Source organism: Pristiophorus japonicus, chromosome 1 (genome assembly GCF_044704955.1).
Source record: "Pristiophorus japonicus isolate sPriJap1 chromosome 1, sPriJap1.hap1, whole genome shotgun sequence".
Classification (NCBI taxonomy): Eukaryota; Metazoa; Chordata; class Chondrichthyes; family Pristiophoridae; genus Pristiophorus; species Pristiophorus japonicus.
Window position 1 is genome coordinate 59,384,490 of NC_091977.1, and position 23,961 is coordinate 59,408,450.

At 45.7% G+C, this 23,961-nt stretch overlaps 1 protein-coding gene across 3 annotated transcripts in view; it reads left to right on the forward strand.

Annotated features, from left to right (window-relative positions):
- The window catches only part of LOC139264010 (inorganic pyrophosphatase-like), a 240,412-nt gene that overhangs the window by 94,511 nt on the left and 121,940 nt on the right, over window positions 1–23,961 (forward strand). For all 3 annotated transcript variants that reach the window (XM_070880121.1, XM_070880115.1, XM_070880129.1), the window contains 2 exons: window positions 18,386–18,513; window positions 22,199–22,284. In XM_070880121.1, the coding sequence (XP_070736222.1) occupies window positions 18,386–18,513; window positions 22,199–22,284 (214 nt within the window). The remainder of the gene's footprint in view (window positions 1–18,385; window positions 18,514–22,198; window positions 22,285–23,961) is intronic.

The following is a 23,961-nucleotide window of genomic DNA, read 5'->3' on the forward strand; positions in this document are numbered from 1 at the left end:
CGGGAACATTATTCCTGCATCTAACCTGTCCAGTCCCGTCAGAATTTTATATGTTTGCCATGGTCTGAGTGTGGCGAATCCCAGCCCTCAATGATTTATATGGTCTGTCATTGAGGGTTGGGATTCGCCACACTCAGCTGCAGATAACCTTGTAAGCCCATGATTTACCCTGTAAGCCCGTGGGAGAGCACTTGGATGCCAGTGACCATAATTTAGTCAGATTGAAGTTAGTTATTGATAAGGACAAGGAAAAGCCTGGAATAAAAGTCCCAAATTGGGGAAAAGCTAACTTTGCTAAGTTGAGGAGTCTGTTGGCCACAGTGGACTGGAAACAGCTACTTGTGGGTAAATCAGTGTCGGAACAATGGGAGGCATTCAAGGAGGAGATCCAGAAGGCTCAGGCCAAACATGTGCCTCTAAAGAAAAAAGGTGGGAATAACAATTCTAGAGCCTCCTGGATGTCTAGGGACTTACAGGAGAGGATAAAGAAAAAAAGGGAACCTTATGTCATATACCAATGGCTAAATACTATAGAATCTTTGGAGGAATATAGAAAGTTAAGAGGTAAAATTAAAAAGGATATTAGGAATGGTAAGCGAGAGCATGAAAAATGCTTGGCTAGTAAAATTAAGGAAAGCGCAAAGATGTTCTATAAGTATATTAAGAGCAAGAGGATAACTAAAGAAAGGGTAGGGCCTATTTGAGACCACGAGGATAATCTTTATGTGGAGGCGGAAGATGTTGGTATGGTTCTTAATGAATACTTTGTGTCTGTTTTCACAAAGGAAAGGGGCGATGCAGATACTGCTATCGAAGAGGAGTGTGAAATTCTGGATGAAATAAACATAGTGAGCGAGGAGGTATTAAGGGATTTAGCAGCTTTAAAAGTAGCTCCTTCAAGATGCTCCTTAAAACCTGCCTCTTTGACACAGGTTTTTGGCCACCTGCCCTCATTTCTCCTTATGTGGCCCGATGTCAAATTGTGTTTGATAATTGCTCCTGTGAAGCGCCTTGGGGGCCAATGTTCCCCCTAATTTTTTTGTGGAGGGGAAGGGTTGCTGCTTCGCGGCCCCTTAGCGGTTTTGCGTGTGCCCAAAACTTACCATTCAAAAATCCCGGGAAACTAAAACTAGGGGGCATAGTCTCAGAATAAGGGGCTGCCGACTTAAAACTGAAATGTGGAGGAATTTCTTCTCTCTGAGGGTTGTGAATCTATGGAATTATCTGCCCCAGAGAGCTGTGGAGGCTGAGTCATTGAATATATTTAAGGCGGAAATAGACAGATTTTTGAGCGTTAAGGGAATAAAGGGTTATGGGGAGCGAGCAGAGAAGTGGAGCTGAGTCCATGATCAGATCAGCCATGATTTTATTAAATGGCAGAGCAGGCTCGAGGGGACAGGTGGCCTACGCCTGCTCCTATTTCTTATGTTCTTCTGTAAGTCCTGGATGAAATGCATCCCAGGCTGTTGGGCGAAGTAAAAGAGGAAATATCAGAGGCATTGACCATCATTTTTCAGTCTTCTTTGGATTTGGGCATGGTACTGGAGGACTGCTAATGTGGTACCCTTGTTTAAGAAGGGAGAAAGGGATAGGCCGAGTAATTACATGCCTATTAGCCTTACCTCAGTGGTGGGAAAATTATTGGAAAAAATCCTGAAAGGCAGGATAAATCTACATTTGAAAAGGCAAGGATTAATTAGGGACAGTCAGCACTGATTTGTTAAGGGTAGATCGTATTTGAGTAATGTGATTGAATTTTTTGAGGAGGTAACCAAGAGGGTCGATGAGGGTAGTGCGTACGATGTAGTGTATATGGACTTTAGCAAAGCTTTTAATAAGGTCCTACATGGTAGACTGATCACAAAGGTTAAAACTCATGGGGTCCAGGCCAAAATTGGCTTAGAGGTAGGAAGCAAAGGCTAATGATTGATGGATGTTTTTGTGAATGGAAGGATGTTTCCAGAGGGGTTCCGCAGAGCTCAGTACTGGCTCCCTTGCTTTGTGGTATATATCAATGATTTAGATTTGAATATAGGGAGTTTGATTAAGAAGTTTGCAGATGACACTAAAATTGGCTGTGTGATTGATAATGAAGAGGAAAGTCATGGGCTGCAGGAGGATATCAATCTACTGGTCAGGTGGGCAGAACAGTGGCAAATGGAATTTAATTCAGAGAAATGTGGGGTAATGCACTTTGGGAGGGCTAATAAGGAAAGGGTATACACATTAAGCGGTAGGCCACTTAAAAGTGTAGATGAACAAAGGGACCTTAAGAGTACTTGTCCACAGATCCCTGAAAGTAGCTGGCCAGGTGGATAAGGTGGTTAAGAAGGCATACGGAATGCTTGCCTTTATTGGCCGAGGCATAGAATACAAGAACAGGGAGGTTATGCTTAAATTGTATAATACTCTGGTTAAGCCACAGCTGCAGTTCTGGTCGCCATATTATAGGAAGGATGTGATTGCACTAGAGAGGGTGCAGAGGAGATTCATTAGGATGCTGCCTGGAATGGAGAATCTTAGCATGGAGGACAGATTGGATAGGCTGGGTTTGTTCTCATTGGAACAGAGGAGGTTGAGAGGAGACCTCATTGAGGTGTACAAAATTTTGAGGGGCCTGGATATAGTGGATAGCAAGGGCCTATTTCCATTGGTGGAGGGGTCAATTATGAGGGGGAATTGTTTTAAGGTGGTTGGTGGAAAGTTCAGAGGGTATTTGAGGGAGGGTGGCCTTCTTCATGCAGAGGGTTGTGGAGGTCCAGAACTCACTGCCTGGAAGGTGGATGCAGAAACCCTCACCTCATTTAAAAGGTGCTTGGATGGGCACTTAAAGTGCCGTAACCTGCAGGGTTATGGACCTCGAGCTGGTAATTGGGATTAGATGATAACCTCTTTTTGGCTGGCGCAGATACGATGGTAAGTACTGCAGGGAATCGAATACAGTCAGGGTGATGATCTGGACTAGTTTCGATCGCCTGGATGGGTCGGAGAGGAATTTTCCCAGATATTTTTTTTCCCCAATTGGCCTGGATTTTTATCTGGTTTTTGCCTCTCCCAGAAGATCACGTGGCTCTGGTTGGGGTGGAGTGTAGAATGTTTCAGTGTAAGGGGTGTTGCAGTTGTGTGGGCGGACTGGTTGGGCCGGGTGTTCTTTATCTTTCCGCCATTGTTCATAAGTTTATATGTAACCTTCAGGGCTGCTGACCGAGGGCCGTGCGGCTTTTTGTCAGCCGGCGCGGACACGATGGGCCGAAATGGCCTCCTTTTGCACTGTAGATTTCTATATTTCTATGACGTAACGCATAGAGTTGTCCTAGCTGGCGGATGAGCGGGAAGCTGTACCAGCAGTACCCCTGCACACACTTTGGGTTCCTTGGCTCCCTTATCCTGCACCGAAGCTCTCTGGACTTAAGTAAGTGGTGTGCATTCCTCCAGGAGGACAGTGTGCACTTCATATCAGGCAAATAGAATCTCTATATATATATATATATATAGATTTCTCACATCAGGGACTCATAAGCTTGGTAATGGGTTTTAATAATAATAACTTTTATTTATATAGCGCCTTTAACATAGTAAAATGTCCCAAGGCGCTTCATAGCAATTTTACAATACATTAGATATTGACCATTGAGGGAAAGAGAGAAAAAGCGGGAGAAGGAAGTGTAAAAAGAGGTTAAAGGCTTGGGTCTGAAGTGGCAAAAAAAACTTTAAAAAATAAATTCAAATTACATTGTAAATAAAACAATAAGGAATATACAATAGTAAAATCAGTATAATAAAGATTAATTATACAAAAGAAATTCAAATTACATTGTAAATAATACAATAAGGAGTATACAATAGTAAAATCAGTATAATAAAGATTAATTATAATTAAACAAAATTAAATAATATATACTTGTCAAGCACATAAATGATGGCCACCGTGCCTTAGAAAGGCTACAGTAACATTTCAGTATCAGAATCAAAAATAGAAAGAATTGCAGATAAATTATTGCTACAACAATTTCAATAAGGCACAGAGCCTCAGGCCTTTCAATCACCTCCAGGCTAAAGCAGAGCTGGGAATGGTAAACAGGACCCTTTCTCTTAGTCACCAAGCTCTCAAACGTGTCAGTTAAAATCAGGAAATGCTGACAGCTTATCCAGGAGTATCTGTACAGATAAAAGTCAGGATAATTGGGCTCAAGTTTCGGCCTGAGTTGCTCCTATTTTTTTGGAGCTACTAGTTGAGAATAGAGCATCTTAGAAATTGCAATTCGTGGCATTTAGTTTGCTCCAGTTCTAGTGAGTTAGAATAGCTTCATTTTAGAACAGATTTTTTTTTTCAAAAGGGGGTGTGTCCAGCCACTTACACCTGTTTTGCAAGTTTAGGCAGCGAAAACTTACTCCAAACTAACTTAGAATGGAGTAAGTGTATATTTTTGTACGCTTAGAAATCAGGCGTAGGGATCGAGAGATGGGAGGGGGGGGTTTACAAACATTAAACACTTCATTTTTACAAATAAAAAGCCATCATCAATAATACATAATAAATAACTCAATAAATCAACCAATAAATCAATCAAAAAAAAAATTTTTTAAATAATTTTTTAAAAATCACTCAATAAATAAAAAATGATTTCTACTCACCTACTGCACCATCAGGGAGAAGAGAGGGGGGCAGGGAGAAGAAGAGAGGGGGGTTGGGGAGAAGAGGTGGGGGGGAGAAGAAGAGATGGGGGGAGAAGAGAATGGGTGGGGAGAAAATGAACGGGGGGAGGGAGAGGAAGATGAACGAGTGGGGGGCGCGGAGAAGATGATGAACGGGGAGAGGCCGGGCGGGCAGGCCCCACCGACGACGACGCCAATGCCGGCTCCAACAGAGGACTTCAGGCAGGGCCCGCCCCCAGCGAGAGGTCGGGCAAGTGGGCCCCATCGATGACGACGCCGATGCCGGCTCCAATGGAGGACTTCGGGGGGGCCTTGGATGGGGCCGGCCTCAGCGAGAGGCCGGCGGCCCCGCCGACGAGGTAAGCTGCGTCAGGCCACTCAGCCCGGGATAGGGGCGACGTCCCTTCGGCCTGGGATGGGTCGTCGCCCGGAGACAGGACGTGCTGGGAGGGCCGGGAGCTACTGCGTACGCGTGCAGCCTCCACTGCGCACGCGCGCAGCTGCCGGCACTGTTTTTGACGCAGGGATGTAGCTCTGCCGTCGGCAGCTCCTGCTGCGCTGTGCAGACCTGGAAATGGGCCTACAGATATCGGAGAATCGCAAAGTAAGTATTCAGCGCAGTTTTTGTCCCACAAATTAGGCGGGCCTCTCAGATGTGCGGCGTTCTAACGGGAGTCCGAAACTTGAGCCGAATGTTTCGGGTTTGTGCCCTTCTCGGAACTGAAAACTGAAAGATCCGGCAAGCTAGTGTTCAATTCTGAAGAAAGGGGTTATACCCAAAAAGGTAATCTGCCTTTTCTCTTCACATGCTGACAGATCTGTTATGTATTTTATCTCAGACTTCTAGCCACTGCAGTTCTTTTTCTTTTTAACAATGTTTGACCTGTCTGGCCAACCTGATGACGACTGTTTTTGAGCAAACTTTACAAATAACTCCCTTCGAAGTGGCTACTACATGCAAGATAGGGTGCGTGTACACACGTACAGACAGCCTAATTCCTACAAGCAGTAATCAGGACTACAATATCCACACAGCTGCTAGGTCCCCAGAGAAGGGGTACAGCAAATGACTGGAATTTCCCATCATCCATATTTTAAGGGTATGTTACCATCTGAATTAAGATAACATCGATCTGGAAGAAGGAGTCTCTTATGATTTTTAGAAAAGATACATTTCTAATAAACCACAAACATTTCTTCATTCTCACTAATGTGTAATGTAAAATAGTCATTTTCAATACTGTTCCTTAGTCTCCGTAAATGTAACTGCTTTACACCACTTGTAGTATTAAACTTGGCAGTCACAGAGAATGATTAAAATAATAACAACTAAAATGCAGTCAAATGTAAAATGGTTTTCAGTAAGGCTTTAGCTCTTTGCAATCCCTTCCATATGTTGTAGTGTCCCAGTACTTGAAGACTGCAAGCCTTCAGATTGCTGTGTGTACCTCACTTGTTTTCAATGTGAACTGCACAAAAAAGTCTTTATAAGTATCCTGTGAATGTGATACAAGTGTTGTGTACTACACATGGTTAGTGTGTGTTCAGCTGTTGCTAAACACAGCTGGTTTTCATAGGCTGCATTGCATGAATGATGTTTAGGCTTTTAATTGCAACTTTGGTGGTTCTTCCTTTTCGAAACTGATTGAAGTGAAGATGATATTTGGTCTGAACCTGTCTGTTTATTTATACCAGTTGGGAGCACTAATAGGGTTATTGCACTTGAAGTACACTTTGAAAGAAAGGAACAACTTGCATTTATAATAGTGCCTTTTAAGGCCTCAGGAAATCCCAAAGTGCTTTACAGCTGATTACATACTTTTGGAGTGTAGTCACAATTGTAATGTAAACAAATTCAGCTGCTGATTTACGCACAGCAAGATCCCACAAATAACTGAGGTAAATGACCAGATCTTGATTTTTAGTTGCTGGTTGAGGGATAAATATTGGCCAGGAGACTGGAGAATGCCCCAGCTCTTTTTCAAATAGTGTCGTTGGGAACTTTTTACGTCCACCTGAGAGGGCAGACGGGACCTCAGGTTAATGTCTCATCCAAAAGGCAACACCTTTGACAGTGCAGGACTCCCTCAGCATTATACTGAAGTGTCAGTCTAGATATGTGCTCTCGTATCTGGAGTGGGGCTTGAACCGGGGCTTGAACCGGGGCTTGAACCCAGGCTTGGAGGCGAGAGTGTTACCACCGAGTTAAATAGTACACTTTTTAATGAATCAGGAAGATGAAGGTGATTGCATTATGTGCCTTTAATTGTTTTAAACTGTAATGGTTACAGAATAGAGTTTAAGGGGGGAAAACTCAGGTCGTTTGCGCCTCACATTAGTGCCCCCGGGGGCATTAATGGGACGCAAACGGCTTTTCGCCCGGGCGCGGCACCACTTCCAACTCTGGTGAAATTCCGGTGAAAACGGTGGCGGTAACTGGTAGCGCTCCACTCCTATCGGTAGCACCCCGGGCCACTGCGCCAGCGATGACGTCGTCATCACCCTGTGCAGCGAACTGTTTTCACCCCGGATCGAAAATTCGGTAGCGCCCTGTGAAGCTACTGTGGGCTTTAGGCTGCTTGCAGGAAGACATTTGTAGCCATTTGGCATATCACATCTGAGCACTGTAAATACCCATAATTTGCTCATCGAGCTCAGGGGATGCCTTGAAGTTTTGGAACATCATCAGTCAAGATAAAGAGAGTTAATTTAATGAGTGCTGTGCTGTGGCTGAGGAATTCAAAATAAATTGTTGCAGCCAGAATCTTAGCCCAAACTTACAATCAGTAAATTGTATCAAATTTAGTTTGGTGGTCTGTAAAGCTGAGGGAGTTACTGAGCAACTTTCAAACAAATGCAAACAAATTGGGATTTGTTCATTTATACATATGACACCCCTTATTTTTAAACATGGTTGTCATGTGTCTCAGTAATGTCATGTATGTAACCACAATGTAACAACACTGTATTACTGTATACACTCAACCTAGATGCACACCTTGACCACAAGGGGTGAACTTGTGGGAGACACTCCTTACCTGATCACTCAGACATAAAAAGAGAGGTCCCACGCAGGGTCACTCACTGTCTTTGGAGTCCTGTGAATAAAGAGTTCAGGTCACAGAGTGACCTTTTCCCCAGAATGTGCCTCGTGTGCTCTCATACCGTAGAGTAAGGACATTACAATGGCGATGAGAAATGGGAATTCACGACCCACGAGAATGGGCACCGGTAGCACAGAGGAACGGTACTGTGTTGGGGAAGACTGGGACGATTTTGTCGAGAGGCTTCAGCAAAGCTTCGTTATGAAAGGATGGCTGGGGGATGCAGCGGCCAACAAGCGAAGGGCTCATCTCTTGACCAGCTGCGGACCAAAGACTTACGCGCTCATGAAGGACTTACTAGCGCCGGAAAAGCCGGCGGACAAAACCTTTGAAGAACTTAGCAAATTGATCGGGGAACACTTCAAACCGGCGAGTAGCATACATATGGCCCAACACAGATTCTACACCCACCGACGTCATGAAGGACAGAGCATACCGGACTTCGTAGCAGACCTCTGGCGTTTGGCCAGCCTCTGTAAGTTCACAGACGCCTGCAGGGAGGAGATGCTAAGGGACTTCTTTATTGAGGGCATCGGTCATGCGGGAATTTTCCGCAACTTAATTGAGACCAAGGATTTGACCTTGGAAGTGGCGGCGTTGATGGCTCAGACTTTCATGGCGGGGGAGGAAGAGACGAAAATAATATATGCGCGCAATTCTGCCTCTAACGCGGCGGTGGATCAGGGTGTTAACATTTTCAATGCGACTCAGAGCCCCGCAGGCAGGCAGGGGCAGTCCGAAGCAGTAGTCCTCAGAGCAGGACTTCAACAGAGACAATGGCAGGCTCATCGGACATTCACGCCATCACAGTGGACAATGCGGCCCGGGATGGGACCATTGACACCCACTAATAGGGTACTTAAGAGCAGTCAAAGGGACAGTCAGCGCGGAATGCCTGGCCATAGTCCTTTTGTTCCCAACAATGGAAACTTTAACCAAGGCTGGGAACTCAACATTCAAGGATATTCAGCATTAGGAAGGATAGACAGAAAGGAAAAGGAGGCGGGGTGGCGTTGCTGGTTAAAGAGGAAATCAATGCAATTGTAAGGAAGGACATTAGCCTGGATGATGTGGAATCTGTATGGGTGGAGCTGCGGAATTCCAAAGGGCAGAAAATGCTAGTGGGAGTTGTGTATAGACCACCAAATAGTAGTAGTGAGATTGGGGATAGCATCAAACAAGAAATAAGGGATGTGTGCAATAAAGGTACAGCAGTTATCATGGGCGACTTTAATCTACATATAGATTGGGCTAACCTAACTGGTAGCAATGCGGTAGAGGAGGATTTCCTGGAATGTATTAGGGATGGTTTTCGTGACCAATATGTCGAGGAACCAACCAGGGAGCTGGCCATCCTAGACTGGGTGATGTGTAATGAGAAGGGACTAATTAGCAATCTTGTGCGAGGCCCTTTGGTAGAATTCCTTATTAAGATGGAGAGTGACACAGTTAATTCGGAAACTAGGGTCCTGAACTTAAGGAAAGGTAATTTTGACGGTATGAGATGTGAATTGGTTAGAATAGACTGGCAGAGGATACTTAAAGGGTTGACGGTGGATAAGCATTGGCAAACATTTAAAGATCACATGGATGAACTTCAGCAATTGTACATCCCTGTCTGGAGTAAAAATAAAACTGGGAAGGTGGCTCAACCATGGCTAACAAGGGAAATTAAGGATAGTGTTAAAACCAATGAAGAGGCATATAAATTGGCTAGAAAAAGCAACAAACCTGAGGACTGGGAGAAATTTAGAATTCAACAGAGGAGGACTAAAGGGGAAGGGGAAAATAGAGTACGAGAGGAAGCTTGCAGGGAACATAAAAACTGACTGCAAAAGCTTCTATACTAATCTTTTTCTCTTCACATATTTAAAGACAAACGTAGGTCCCTTGCAGTCGGATTCAGGTGAATTTATAATGGGGAACAAAGAAATGGCAGACCAATTGAACCAATATTTTGGTTCTGTCTTCACAAAGGAAGATACAAATAACCTTCCGACTGTACTAGGGGACAGTGGGTCTAATGAGAATGAGGAACTAAAAAATATCCTTATAGGCGGGAAATTGTGTTGGGGAAATTTATGGGATTAAAGGCTGATAAATCCCCGGGTCCTGATAGCCTGCATCCCAGAGTACTTAAGGAAGTGGCCCTAGAAATAGTGGATGCATTGGTGATCATTTTTCAACAATCTATCGACTCTGGATCAGTTCCTGTGGACTGAAGGGTAGCTAATGTAACGCCACTTTTTAAAAAAGGAGGGAGACAGAAAGCGGGTAATTATAGACCGGGTAGCCTGACATCAGTAGTGGGGAAAATGTTGGAATCAATCATTAAGGATGAAATAGCAGCCCATTTGGAAAGCAGTGACAGGATCGGACCGAGTCAGCATGGATTTATGAAAGGGAAATCATGCTTGACGAATCTTCTGGAATTTTTTGAGGATGTAGCTAGTAGAGTGGATGGGAGAGAACCAGTGGATGTGGTGTATTTGGACTTTCAAAAGGCTTTTGACAAGGTCCCGCACAAGAGATTGGAGTACAAAATCAAAGCGCATGGTATTGGGGGTAATGTACTGACGTGGATAGAGAACTGGTTGGCAGACAGGAAGCAGAGAGTCAGGATAAACGGGTCCTTTTCAGAATGGCAGGCAGTGACTAGTTGGGTGCTGCAGGGCTCAGTGCTGGGACCCCAGCTCATACAATGTATATTAACGATTTGGATGAAGGAATAGAGTGTCATATCTCCAAGTTTGCAGATGACACTAAACTGGGTGGCGGTGTGAGCTGTGAGGAGGATGCTAAGAGGCTGCAGGGTGACTTGGACAGATTAGGTGAGTGGGCAAATACATTGCAGATGCAGTATAATGTGGATAAATGTGAGGTTATTCATTGTGGGGGCAAAAACACGAAGGCAGAATATTATCTGAATGGCGACAGACTAGAAATAGGGGAGGTGCAATGAGACCTGGGTGTCATGGTTCATCAATCACTGAAAGTGGGCACGCAGGTACAGCAGGCGGTAAAGAAGGCAAATGGTATGTTGGCCTTCATAGCTAGGGGATTTGAATATAGGAGCAGGAAGGTCTTACTGCAGTTGTACAGGGCCTTAGTGAGGCCTCACCTGGAATATTGTGTTCGGTTTTGGTCTCCTAGTCTGAGGAAGGACGTTCTCGCTATTGAGGGAGTGCAGCGAAGGTTCACCAGACTGATTCCAGGGATGGCTGGGCTGTCATATGAGGAGAGACTGGATCAACTGGGCCTTTATTCACTGCCGTTTAGAAGGATGAGAGGGGATCTCATAGAAACATATAAGATTCTGACGGGACTGGACAGGTTAGATGCGGGAAGAATGTTCTCGATGTTGGGGCAGTCCAGAACCAGGGGACACAGTCTTAGGATAAGGGGTAGGCCATTTAGGACTGAGATGAGGAGAAACTTCTTCACTCAGAGAGTTGTTGACCTGTGGAATTCCCTGCCGCAGAGAGTTGTTGATGCCAGTTCATTGGATATATTCAAGAGGGAGTTAGATATGGCCCCTATGGTTAAGGGGATCAAGGGGTATGGAGAGAAAGCAGGAAAAGGGTACTGAAGAAATTATTGAATGGCGGTGCAGGCTCGAAGGGCCAAATGGCCTACTCCTGCACCTATTTTCTATGTTTCTATGTGTGGGGGAAAACACTCAGCTAGATCTTGCAGATTTCAACAGTTTGTCTGCAGGAACTGCAATCTCAGTGGCCACCTAGCTTGAATGTGCAGGAAGCCTGCAACCAGGCTTAAGGAGGCGGATGGACCAGAAGGGGGTTCTTTGAGGCAGGATGACCTTTGGGGCAAATCGATGGACGTCGAGGTGCAGCGGGTCCATGTGGCGAATATTCACAGTTCATACACCAAAACGTCGCCAATGATGATGAGGGTTTTATTAAACGGTATCCCTGTACGCATGGAGCTGGACACTGGGGCCAGCCATTCACTCATGGGCGTTCAGCAATTTGAGAAGCTATGGCCACTTAAAGCCAGTAGACCCAAATTAGCACGCGTTGACACACAATTACGGACTTACACGAAATAAACCATTCCGGTGCTAGGCAGTGCAATGTTGGCTGTCACACACAATGGGCTTATGAATCGGCTACCGCTTTGGATTGTCCCGGGCAATGGTCCCGCACTGTTGGGGGGGAGCTGGTTAGCCGAGATGAACTGGAAATGGGGGGATGTTCACGCAATGTCATTTGTGGAGTGAAGTTCGTGCTCACAAGTCCTACAACAATTCGATTCACTATTCCATCCTGGCGCCGGGACTTTCAAAGGCACTAAAGTAGTGATACACATCACCCCGGACGCCAGGCCAGTGCACCACAAAGCCAGAGCGGTGCTGTATGTGATGCGGGAAAAGATCGAAAGCGAACTGGACCGGCTGTTGAGAGAGGGCATCATCTCGCTTCTCGAATTCAGCGACTGGGCGAGTCCCATCGTTCCCATACTAAAAGCGGATGGCTCTGTCAGGATCTGTGGCGACTACAAGGCCACCATCAATCGGGTGTCCCTACAAGATCAATACCCGCTCCCGAGAGCGGAGGACTTTTTCGCCACTCTGGCAGACGACAAGCTGTTCACCAAGTTGGACCTCACTTCAGCCTATATGACCCAGGAACTGGCTGACGAATCTAAACTACTGACCACCATCACCACGCACAAGGGACTGTTCATTTAAAGCAAGTGTCCGTTTGGCATTCGATCAGCGGCTGCGATTTTTCAACGAAACATGGAAAGCCTGCTTAAATCCATTCCTGGAACGATCGTATTCCAGGACGACACCCTCATCACGGGTCGGGACACCGAGGAACACCTCCACAACCTGGAAGAGGTGCTACGCTGACTGGACCGGGTAGGCCTGCGACTCAAGAAGTCTAAATGTTTGTTCTTCGCTCCTGAGGTTGAGTTTCTGGGCAGTAGGGTTGCTGCAGATGGGATTCGGCCCACTGAATCCAAAACAGGCGATTCGACAAACACCCAGGCCCTGCAACACATCGGAGTTGCGTTCATTCCTGGGACTGTTGAACTATTTTGGGAACTTTCTGCCGAACTTGAGCACGTTGTTGAAGCCGCTACATGTGCTCCTGCGTAAGGGTTGCGATTGGTTTTGGGGGGACTGTCAGGAGCGGGATTTTGATCGGGTGCGAAACCTACTTTGTTCAAACAAGTTGTTGACCCTGTACGACCCCTGTAAAAAATTGGTTCTGACATGTGATGCATCGTCCTATAGGGTTGGGTGCATGTTGCAGCAGGGCAATGCTGAGGGTCAACTACAACCTGTGGCTTATGCCTCCAGGTCGCGCTCTCAAGCTGAACGGGGATATGGAATGGTCGAGAAGGAAGCGCTTGCATGTGTCTACGGTGTAATAAAAATGCATCAGTACCTCTTTGGTAGGAAGTTTGAATTAGAGACGGACCACAAGCCATTAACATCCCTGCTGTCAGACAGCAAGGCGGTCAATGCCAACGCATCAGCTCGCATACAGCGATGGGCTCTCACGCTGGCTGCTTATGACTACTCCATCCGGCACCGGCCTGGCACTGAAAATTGCGCTGACGCGCTCAGCAGGCTTCCACTGGCCACCACTGAGGGGGCAGCGGAGCAAAGCGCCGAGATGGTCATGGCTGTCGATGCCTTTGACAGAGCAGGCTCCCCCATCACAGCCCGCCAGATCAGAATCTGGACAAACAGAGCCCCCCTTCTATCCCTGATTAAGAAATGTGTTTTGACTGGGGATTGGGCGCCCACACACGAGTATGCCCTGAGGAGGTCAGACCGTTCCACAGACGGATGGATGAGCTCTCCATCCAAGCTGACTGCCTACTATGGGGCAGCTGGGTAGTTATGCCCCAGAAGGGCAGGGAGGCATTCATCAGGGAACGCCACAGCGAGCACCTGGGCATTGTGCTGATGAAGGCCATTGCCCGGTCACACGTTTGGTGGCCTGGAATTGATTCAGACCTGTAACACTGTGTTCGCAGGTGCACGACGTGTGCCCAGCTGGCTAATACCCCCAGGGAGGCCCCGCTCAGCCTGTAGCCCTGGCCCACCTGGCCATGGTTACGCATTCATGTTGACTACGCTGGCCCGTTCATGGGTAAGATGTTCCATATTGTGGTAGATGCGTACTCGAAATGGATCGAGTGCATCATTCTGAATTCATGCACATCATCCACCACCGTGGAAAGCCTATGTGTGATCTTTGCAACCCTTGGCTTGCCAGACATCCTGGTTAGTGATAATGGCCCATGTTTCACAAGCTACGAATTCCGAGAATTTATGTTGGGCAATGGCATCAACCACGTCAGGACTGCGCCGTTCAATCCGGCCTCCAATGGCCAGGCGGAACATGCGATCCAAATCATTAAGCAAGGTATGCTCAGGATTCAAGGGTCCTCCCTACAATGTCGCCTATCGCGTCTCCTGCTGGCCTATAGATCCCGACCGCACCCGCTCACGGGGGTCCCGCCCACAGAGCTACTTATGAAACGGACACTCAAAACTCGGTTGTCCCTCATTCACCCAGTCCTGACCAACATAGTTGAGGGCAAGCGCAAGTCACACAACGAGTACCACGACCGTAATGTGAGGGGGAGATGTATAGAAATAAATGATCCTGTATTCGTCCTCAATCACGCCATGGGGCCCAAATGGCTTGCGGGCACTGTAATTGACAAAGAGGGGAATAGGGTCATCGTGGTAAAACTCAACAATGGTCAGATATGCCGTAAGCATCTGGACCAAGTAAAAAAAAAGGTTCAGCATCGACACGGAGGTACCTGAAGAAGACCATGAGATGGAGCTCACCACACCGCCAGTGAACGAGCATCAAGAGCAATCAGAAGAATACACAATCCCTGCGGTTAGTCCGGACAGGCTGGAATCACCACAGGTGACAGACACTCACGTCAGTGTCCAAGAACCAGAACCCCAACTGCGGCGCTCCACGAGGGAGCATAGACCACCTGAAAGACTAAACCTATGATTCCAATAAGACTTTGTGGGGAGAGGTGATGTCATGTATGTAACCACAGTGTACTGTATACACTCAATCTAAATGCACACCTTGACCACAAGGGGTGAACTTGTGGGAGACACTGCTAACCTGATCACTCAGGCATAAAAAGGGAGGTTGCACGCAGGGTCACTGTCTTTGGAGTCCTGTGAATAAAGAGTTCAGGTCACAGAGTGACCTTATCCCCAGAATGTGCCTTGTGTGCTCTCATACTGTAGAGTAAGGACATTATAAGTAAGTAGCACTCTCACCTCTGAGTCAGAAGGTTATGGGTTCAAGTCCCACTTCAGAGACTTGAGCACAAAAATCGAGGCTGACACTTCAGTGCAGTACTGAGGAAGAGCTGCATTGTAATAGGTGCTGCCTTTTAGAAGAGACGTTAAACCGAGGCCCTGTCTGCTCTCTCAGGTGGACGTAAAAAAATCCCATGGCACCATATCGAAGAAGAGCAAAGGAGTTATCCCTGGCCAATATTTATTCCTGAATCAACATTACTAAAACATTATCTGGTCATTATCACATTGCTGTTTGTGGGGCTTGCTGTGGGCAGGTTGACTGCCGCGTTTCCTACACTATCAAAGTGACTACACTTCAAAAGTACTTTTTGGGATGTCCTGAGGTCATGAAATGTATTATGTAAATGCAAGTCTTTCTTTACTCAAAAATGCAGGATGTCTCAGTGACAATTTTTAAGAGATGTTTAAAGAGAAGAATTGAGCAGGGTGAAGTTGAGAGACTGGGGGATAGAAATTCAGTTCTGCCAGAAACAGGGCGCACCTACCGTTTTTGATGAGTCCTGGCTGCCGTGGTGGATCCGGCAGCATCTCTTGCGAAATTCAGCTCTTTGTCGTTTTTTTTCGCGTGGGGTGGAAGTCAGTCATAATGGGGGCAGAAGTGGTAGCAGTATGGAGAAGATCGGTCATAAGAAGGGCGGAAGTGGGGGCGGGTGGAGTGTCCGCCGCTGTCGGTCATCAGCGCAGAGCTGATGATGTCATCGCATTGGCGCGTCACCATGTCTCTCCCTTTCAGTTAAAGGGGAGAGCCGCTGTGAGCTTTGTGATTATTTTAGTTGGGTCCACTGGGCCACCAGGGAGAGTTTCCCACCCAAGTGGAGGTGCCAGGCTGTTTGGTGGCCCGGCTGAACCCGGGGGCATAATTGTCGGGCCGGCCTGGCAATCTGCTGACAAAATTTAAAAGATGCCGGCCACGGCATCTCCTTTAAATGGCGGCCGCATTGCCATTTTGCACACAGTGCAGTGACAGAAAAAATTGGCGGAATATTTTTAGGTAAACTTTGTTTGCGAGGTGGGAGATCAGCGGTGCATGCTTTGATGACGCACTTAGGAGGGTTCGGCGGAAGTGGAGACCGCCGGAAAAACCACCGAGGAGAATTTTGCGAGCGGCAACCATTCGAAAAAAAATCGGCAGCCACTCCACACCGCCGCATGGCTGCTGCTTTCCAGTGGTAACAGACCTTATCGGGAGTCTGAATTTCGGTCCCTAGTAGTTCATGAGATCAGTGTAAGCCTGTATCAGCTGTTGCAGTGGTAAGAAATAAAAGAAAAGAAACACTGCAAATAAATAAATGATTTGACCTAAGAATCTTCTTCTTAGGTGGTCCTTTGAATTGAAGATGACTTGATTCCACACCAAAAAGGGATGAGTTCAATGAGTTCACAGGTGTTTCAATAAAGGAGCTAATATTCCAAATCCCAAACTGCATATTGAAGGGTGGGAGATGCCTGTGTGTGGATTTTTTTAACGTGTGGTGGCCGTTGCACACCAGCCACCACACGGGCTTGACAGAGCTAGGTCTTGGTCCAGTGGCAAGGGTTAACCAAGACGTCTGGAGACTAGCCTCATGGGCCCCGAACTCACGCCTCTCCTGGGTCCCGATCACATCGTTCTGCAATCTAAGAATAGTGTAGCATTAGACTGCAACTTCAAGAAGATAAATAGAAATGGCTTTTATTGTAAATAGATGTATTTAGTTATTCACTTGTTCATCTGTTAAAAATAAATTCACATAATTTAAACTTAAAGCAAGATCTTACGTTGTGATGCTATTGTTCACTGAAATCTGGAGACACAAAATAATTCTGGTAATTAAAAGCAATTAGCGAAGGTTATTTTCATTACCCTGGGCATGTTAGCAAAAACGTATCAATGTCAAGGATAGTGAAGATACCCTCAAAAACATGGGAGTCGGCCCACATCTTTGAGAGGATTGTTTTTTGGACTGGAGGAAGGTATACACTGGTGTTCCACAAGGGTTGGTTCTAGGACCACTGCTTTTCTTGCTATATATTATTGACTTGGATGTGGGTGTACAGAGCAGAATTTCAAAATTTGCAGATGACACAAAACTTGGAGAAGTATAGTGAACAGTGAGGAGGATAGTGATAGACTGCAAGAGGACATAAACAGGCTGGAGGAATGGGTGGACACGTGGCAGATGAAATTTAACACACAAGTGCGGTGATACATTTTGGTAGAAAGAATGAGGAGAGGAAATATAAACTAAAGGATACAATCCTAAAGTGGGTGCATGAACAGAGACCTGGCGGTATATGTTCACAAATCATTGAAGGTGGCAGGGTAGTTTGAGAAAGCAGTTAAAAAAACATACGGGATCCTGGGCTTCATGAATAGAGGTATAGAGTACAAAAGCGTGGAAATTATGATGAACCTGTATAAAACACTGGTTCGGCCTCAACTGGAATATTGCATCCAATTCTGGGCACTGCACTTTAGAAAGGATGTGAAGACCTTAGAGAGGGTGCAGAATAGATTTACAAGAATGATTCCAGGGTTGAGGGACTTCAATCACGTGGATAGACTAGAGAAGCTGGGGTTGTTCTCCTTGGAGCAGAGAAGAATGAGAGGAGATGTGATAGAGGTGTTCAAAATCAAGAGGGGTCTGGACACAGTAGATACACTGTTCTCATTGGCGGAAGGGTCGAGAACCAGAGGACACAGATTTAAGGTGATTGGCAAAAGAACCAAAGGTGACATAAGTAAAAACTTCGTTACACAGCGAGCGGTTAAGATCTGGAATGCACTGCCTGAAAGGGTGGTGGAGGCAGACTCAATCACAGCTTTCAAAAGGGAATTGGATAAGTACCTAAAAGAAAAAAAATTGCAGGGCTACGAGGAAAGGGCGGGGGTGTTGGACTAGCTGAAGTGCTCTTGCAGTGAGCTGGCACGGGCTTGATGGACTGAATGGCCTTCTGTGCTGTAACCATTCCATAATTCGATATATGTGAACCAAAAATTTTAAAGCAAGAAAATTGTAAACTAGCCAAACTTAGAGAGGATAAGACCCCAGGTCCAGATAGATTGCATCTGTGCATATATATATATATATATAAAAATGAAAATCCAATAGAAACGGGAATAATGCCAGAGGACTGGCTGCTATATTCAAAAAGATATAGCACACAGAGAAATATTGGATTTATTTTTTTAAAGAAAGGACACGATGCATTAAAGCCATTGTTTCAGTGAATGTTGTTATGATACATTGTGGAAATGTTGCTTTTATTATGAATTAATTTTTTCATTTACAACCCACAGACATTAATGATGTCAGGAAATACAAACCAGGCTACCTGGAGGCCACAGTTGATTGGTTTAAATTATACAAGATTCCTGATGGAAAGCTGGAAAACCAGTTGGGTTTCAATGGAGAATTCAAAAACCGGGTATGCTGTGTATTGAATGTAGAGTCCTTTGCATCTTCTACAGTGTAGGTGAATCATTGATGTGGAGAGGGAGGCGGGGGAGATACACTGGAAGGGGCATGAGCAGGTCGAACATTTGATCTCCATGCTTATAAATACCAAGTACATTTCTTTTCTGCTCCTGCATGAGAAGTTCATGCCACTACTAAAGGAAAAACTTTTCTGCAGAAGCACTAACACTGCTCCAAACCCCTCAAAAAAGACACTTCTAGATGAGGGAACAGGAGCGAGTTCATTTACAATTTTTCTGGTTATGATTTTCTTTTCCTGAAACCTGATTTTAATTTTTTTGCAGGATCTCATTGTTAAGTGGAAACAGAATAATCTTGCAAGTTTTTATTTACTGACCTGGCCTTTCTCTGTGTGCTATTGCAGGTCGTCTTTTACTAACTTGTCAAGGAAGTTCCCTCTGTGTGCTCATGCTCATGCAGCCTTTTATCAACTTGCCTGCTAGTGGGACTTGGAGGAGTAATAGTAGAGTCCCCTTGTGATCTGCAGCAGATCTCTGTGTCTTTTGCATGTTTATTTCTTTAATCCATCCGAAGGCAGGTTGAGTTAACATTATGGTCCTAAAATTCCGTTTGGAGGCTTCCTTTGGATGAATGTCTCCGACCCTATATAATTTTACGAAAGTACCTGGCGGTCCTGGAGGTGCCTTGGATTCCAGTCGGAGGCCTTCTCTTCCCGCGCTTCGCAGCGCATCCACGTCTTGGAGATATGGAAGCAGATGTTGGAGTCATGTGGTACTGGACAACCAATCATGGTACAGTATTCTCATTGATAATAATGGGAACTCCGTATCTCCGAGTTCCTATTACTATCAATGAGAATACCCCCTAAAACACCCAAACACAACATAAAAAAGAAAAAAACACTTCACTTATTTAACATTAATTGAAAGTAAAGTTAATTAAATATTTTAGAAAAAATATCTTTTTTGGAATTAAATTTTTTTTTTAAATAGGGTTTTAAATAAACACCTTAGTGGATAGAGTTTTTAAACATAAAAATGTGTTTTTAAATTTTATTTTTATATGTTTTAAAACTCTTATGCTGGTAAAAGTAGGCTATGTGCCTGCTTTTACCAGGCGCAAGAGTTTGAAGGACATTCACTGGGCAAGAGATGGGCAGATAACCCAATCTCGCCCGAGCGAATGTCCTTCCTGCTGGGATGCATTCGATGTGTTCAGACAAATCTTGACAGATTGGAAAAGCTGGTTTTCGGCGCATGCGCATTGTGTGCCGAAAACCGTTTTTTGCGAGGCTTCGCCAGGTCCATATGTACCGTACAGACCCGACAAGGCCAGGTTTCAGGGCCAATATGTGGCAAAGTTTGGGTCAAATCAATAAGCTTCTTCATTCCACAGTAAGGTGAAGCGTATAGAGCAACAGGTATGATCAAAGTTGCTTTGATCAATTGGTAAACTTGTACCCATGTAATGATATAATAAGGAACACGCAGCACTACCCCACTCTAGTAAGCCGTCTTACTTCGGTTAAACAGAATAATCTCTCTGCATCTACCGCCCAGGGCAAAGTCTCTCTCCATTCCTTTTCAAACTTCCCACAGCACTTTCTTTCCTGACTGACTGTGCAATCCAATTCCAAAAGCCAGACTACAATTTTCTTTCTGTTTTTGTTTAAAACTTGACTCAAAACTGACTTCTGAATTGCCCCTCACCCATCAAGAGCGTGGTCCACAAGGACCCTGCTGAGTTCAAATTATTAGGATTGTTGCAGTAGCAATGAGTGTGAACAGTTGCTGGGATGTTTAATTATCTTTCATTGTCTCCCAGGATCTTGGATCTCTGAAACATAATATTTACCTGCTGTTTTGAGAGTTTAAAACAAAATTTAACTTTAAAGCACATTTTAAAATAACTCCTATCAGTGAAAAAATGGTCAAATAAATCCAGAAATGTGATCGTGCTATTGCAAGTTACCATTTATTAACCGGTCATTGAGGTTTCTGCTGTGTGCTACTAGTACCAAAATGGTTAATCGTTTTTTTAATACACATTTCAAACTTTACTCAAATTGCAAAGGAAATGCTGGCTGAAAATTGTAGTTAACATTCAGAGAAGTCACATTGTGAAAGTGGCAGTTACTGGAAAACAAACTCTTACTTCTGCAACTTTGATCATTTTTCCCATTTTCCTTGCTAACTTCATCATCATAGGCAGTTCCTTGGGATCGAGGATGACTTGCATCCACACTAAAAATGGGTACTCAAGTGACTGATGAACTCATTTTAAATGGTGGAAGATGCCTGTGCGTGAATTCTTTTAATGTGGGGTGGCCATTGCACACCAGCCACCACATGGGCTTGATGGAGCAAGGTCTTGATCCAGTGGCAAGGGGATCCAAGATGGCTTGTGCCAATACATACATACAAACTCAAACGTACTCCTACTGCCCTCTATTTGGAATTCATAGTGAACCTCACAGCCTCACTATTGGCCCGTGCTGCGTCTTCCCTTGGCCTTGTCCACGCTGCTCCACCTTTGGGCTCCGACCTCTCTGCTTCTCTGCCTCGTCCGTCCTGTCCTCTCTGCTTCCGACCTCTCCTCTCTGCTTCCGACCTCGCTGGTCTCAACATCCACTCCTCGTCGGTCCAGACCTCGCCAGTCCCAACATCCACTCCTCGTCGGTCCAGACCTCGCCAGTCCCAACATCCACTCCTCGTCGGTCCAGACCTCGCCAGTCCCAACATCCACTCCTCGTCGGTCCAGACCTCGCCAGTCCCAACATCCACTCCTCGCCGGTCCCGGCCTCCGCTCCTCGTCGGTCCCGACCTCCGCTTCCCGCCACTTCCAACCTCCGCTCCTCGTCGGTCCCGGCCTCCGCTCCTCGTCGGTCCCGACCTCCGCTCCACGTCGGTCCCGACCTCCGCTCCACGCCGCTTCCAACCGCCACTCCTCGCCGCTTCCGACCTCTGCGTTGTTGACTTAAATATTAAATTGCTAACTTAAATATTAAATAGAAAACATTTCTTGTGCAATACCGAGTACATGCAGCTTAAAAATAAAGGGTTGAAATCATTCTCTTTCGGGACTGTTACTCTTTTCTTACAACTTTTAAACAATTTTACTGTTAAATTAGACCATTCAGAGTCATACAGACATATAAACATAGGGCTAGAAATTTGTTGAATTTGTGACCGTGTTTTTGGTGCTATTTCATCATTTTTTGGCGAAAACCCGATTGGCGGGAAATTTGGTGAAGTTTTGCAGCGGCACTTTCCACGTACCGCTGGGCAGAGGAGCACCGCCGTGCAAGACCCGAAATAAAGTTTTCGGCAAAAATTTAGCGCTTTCTGCACCCATATTCTGCGATCAGAATACCGACAGGGCAGCCCTGTCAGCAGCGGTAAGTATGAAGACCTGCAAAAAGGTGTTAACGTTTTTATTTTTTAATTCATTTTCAGCGATTCGATAGATAAGTATCTTGTAAATGTTTTGTGAATTTATTTTTGTTTGTTTTTTCCAATTTTTGCGGGGCGGGGGGTTTACCGCTGCGCAAATTAAAGTTTTAATTTACGGCCTGAAAGCAATAGCGAAGCAAAAACGTTAATTTTGGTGAAAAAATACCATTTTCGCTGAGAACCGAATTTCTAGCCCATAATGTTTTCACTTTATGTTTGTAGGATTTTGCAATTGGAGTGATTAAGTCTACTCATCAGAACTGGAATGATTTAATCTCCCAAAAAACTGATGGAGGTAATATTAACTGGTGAGTTTCAATAATGTTTAACTATAAAAGTGGTAAGGTTGTAAGCTTGTTTAATCTTTTTAGGGAACATTTACAAATATTTGTGATAGTACATAGTGGGTGCGAAATTGCCCTGCGCCCCAATTGGAGGTGATAACCTGCTCAGGTAGGGACCTTCTGCGCCGGGTGTGGAATTCCCGCCTTGGCCGCTGAATTGGACTTATCGCCCCTTGAGGAAACGGAGCACAATTTTGTGCGTCCACTTCCTTTAGGGGTGGGACCAGCGGCGTTAACTGGGTGCGATAGGGTACGCAGCTAACGTGCTTCAATGCCTCTCCCCTTCGCTTAAAATGGAGGGCCGCTGTGCACTCTGCAAAGCCTCTGACAGCCTCCGCTGGACCACCAGGGCAATGTGGTACCTGGCCTGCAGCCCGGCACCCAAAATGGAATGCCGGGCTGCACGATGGCAGCTCGGACCACGCAGAGAACGAAGTAAGTGAGCTGACTTGAGAGATGGCAAAAAATGTAAGATGGCGGCGATAGGCGCTGGCGACCTCCCCTTTCATTTTCCCCTCGCGACCGGACGTCGGCCAGCTTTGCGATCCGCGAAGCTGGCGTTGACACCCGCTCGTGGCAGCCTCGCGGGCCGCGTGGCAATTTTCCCCACAGTGCAGTGAGGGGTTGGCACGCAGCGCTTGGGGTTTGCCACTCATGGCGATGACATCATTGCCGGTTGCGCAGTGGCCCAGGGCGCTACCCACGGGGCGCAGCACTGCAATTACAGAGCTTCTGCAAACTCCCAGGCAATTTCCCGGGAGCCGGTAGCACCCCACCCAAGCGAAAAGTGTCATGCCCAGAGGCGCTAACAGGCCTCTCAAAAAGGGGCAATTTCGTCTCCAGTGTATTCCAATTAAGTCACCTCAAAGTCTCTACTTTTCCAACGAGAGTAAACCTAACTTATATTACTCTTTGGTCCTAAATTTAATTCCTGATACCTGGGACCATCTTTATTTCCCCCAGGGAAAACGGACCTCCTGCATCTTGCATGTGGTGAGAACGTAGAACTTGCTACCACCTGGAGTGGTTGAGTTGAATAACATTGGTGCATGTTAAGGGGAAGCTAGATAAGTACATGAGGGGGAAAGGAATGGAAGGATATGTTGATAGGATGAGATGAATAAATAGAATGGGAGGAAGCTCGTGTGGAGCATAAACAACGGCATAGGCCGAATGGTCTGTTTCTATGGTATAAATTCTATGTAATACCTTCATTATCACAGTGCTATGGCTCCTGTTTGTTAATTTGTTTCACTTCTTTCCATTTAAGAATATAAGAATTAGAAGTAGGAGTAAGACGTATGGCCCCTCGAGCCTGCTCTGCCATTCAATAGGATCATGGCTGATCATTGTCCTCAACTCCACATTCCCACCCGATCTCCATATCCCTTCATTCCCCTAGAGTCCAAAAATCTTATCTATCTCAGTCTTGAATATACTCAAAGACTCAGCATCCGCAGCCCTCTGGGGCAACGAATTCCAAAGATTCACAATCCTCTGAGTGAAGAAATTCCTCCTCATCTCAGTCTTAAATGGCCTACCCCTTATCCTGAGACTGTGTTCCCTAGTTCTAGACACTCCATCCAGGGGAAACAACCTCTCAGCATCTACCCTGTTATCCCTCTTCAGAAGCTTTTATGT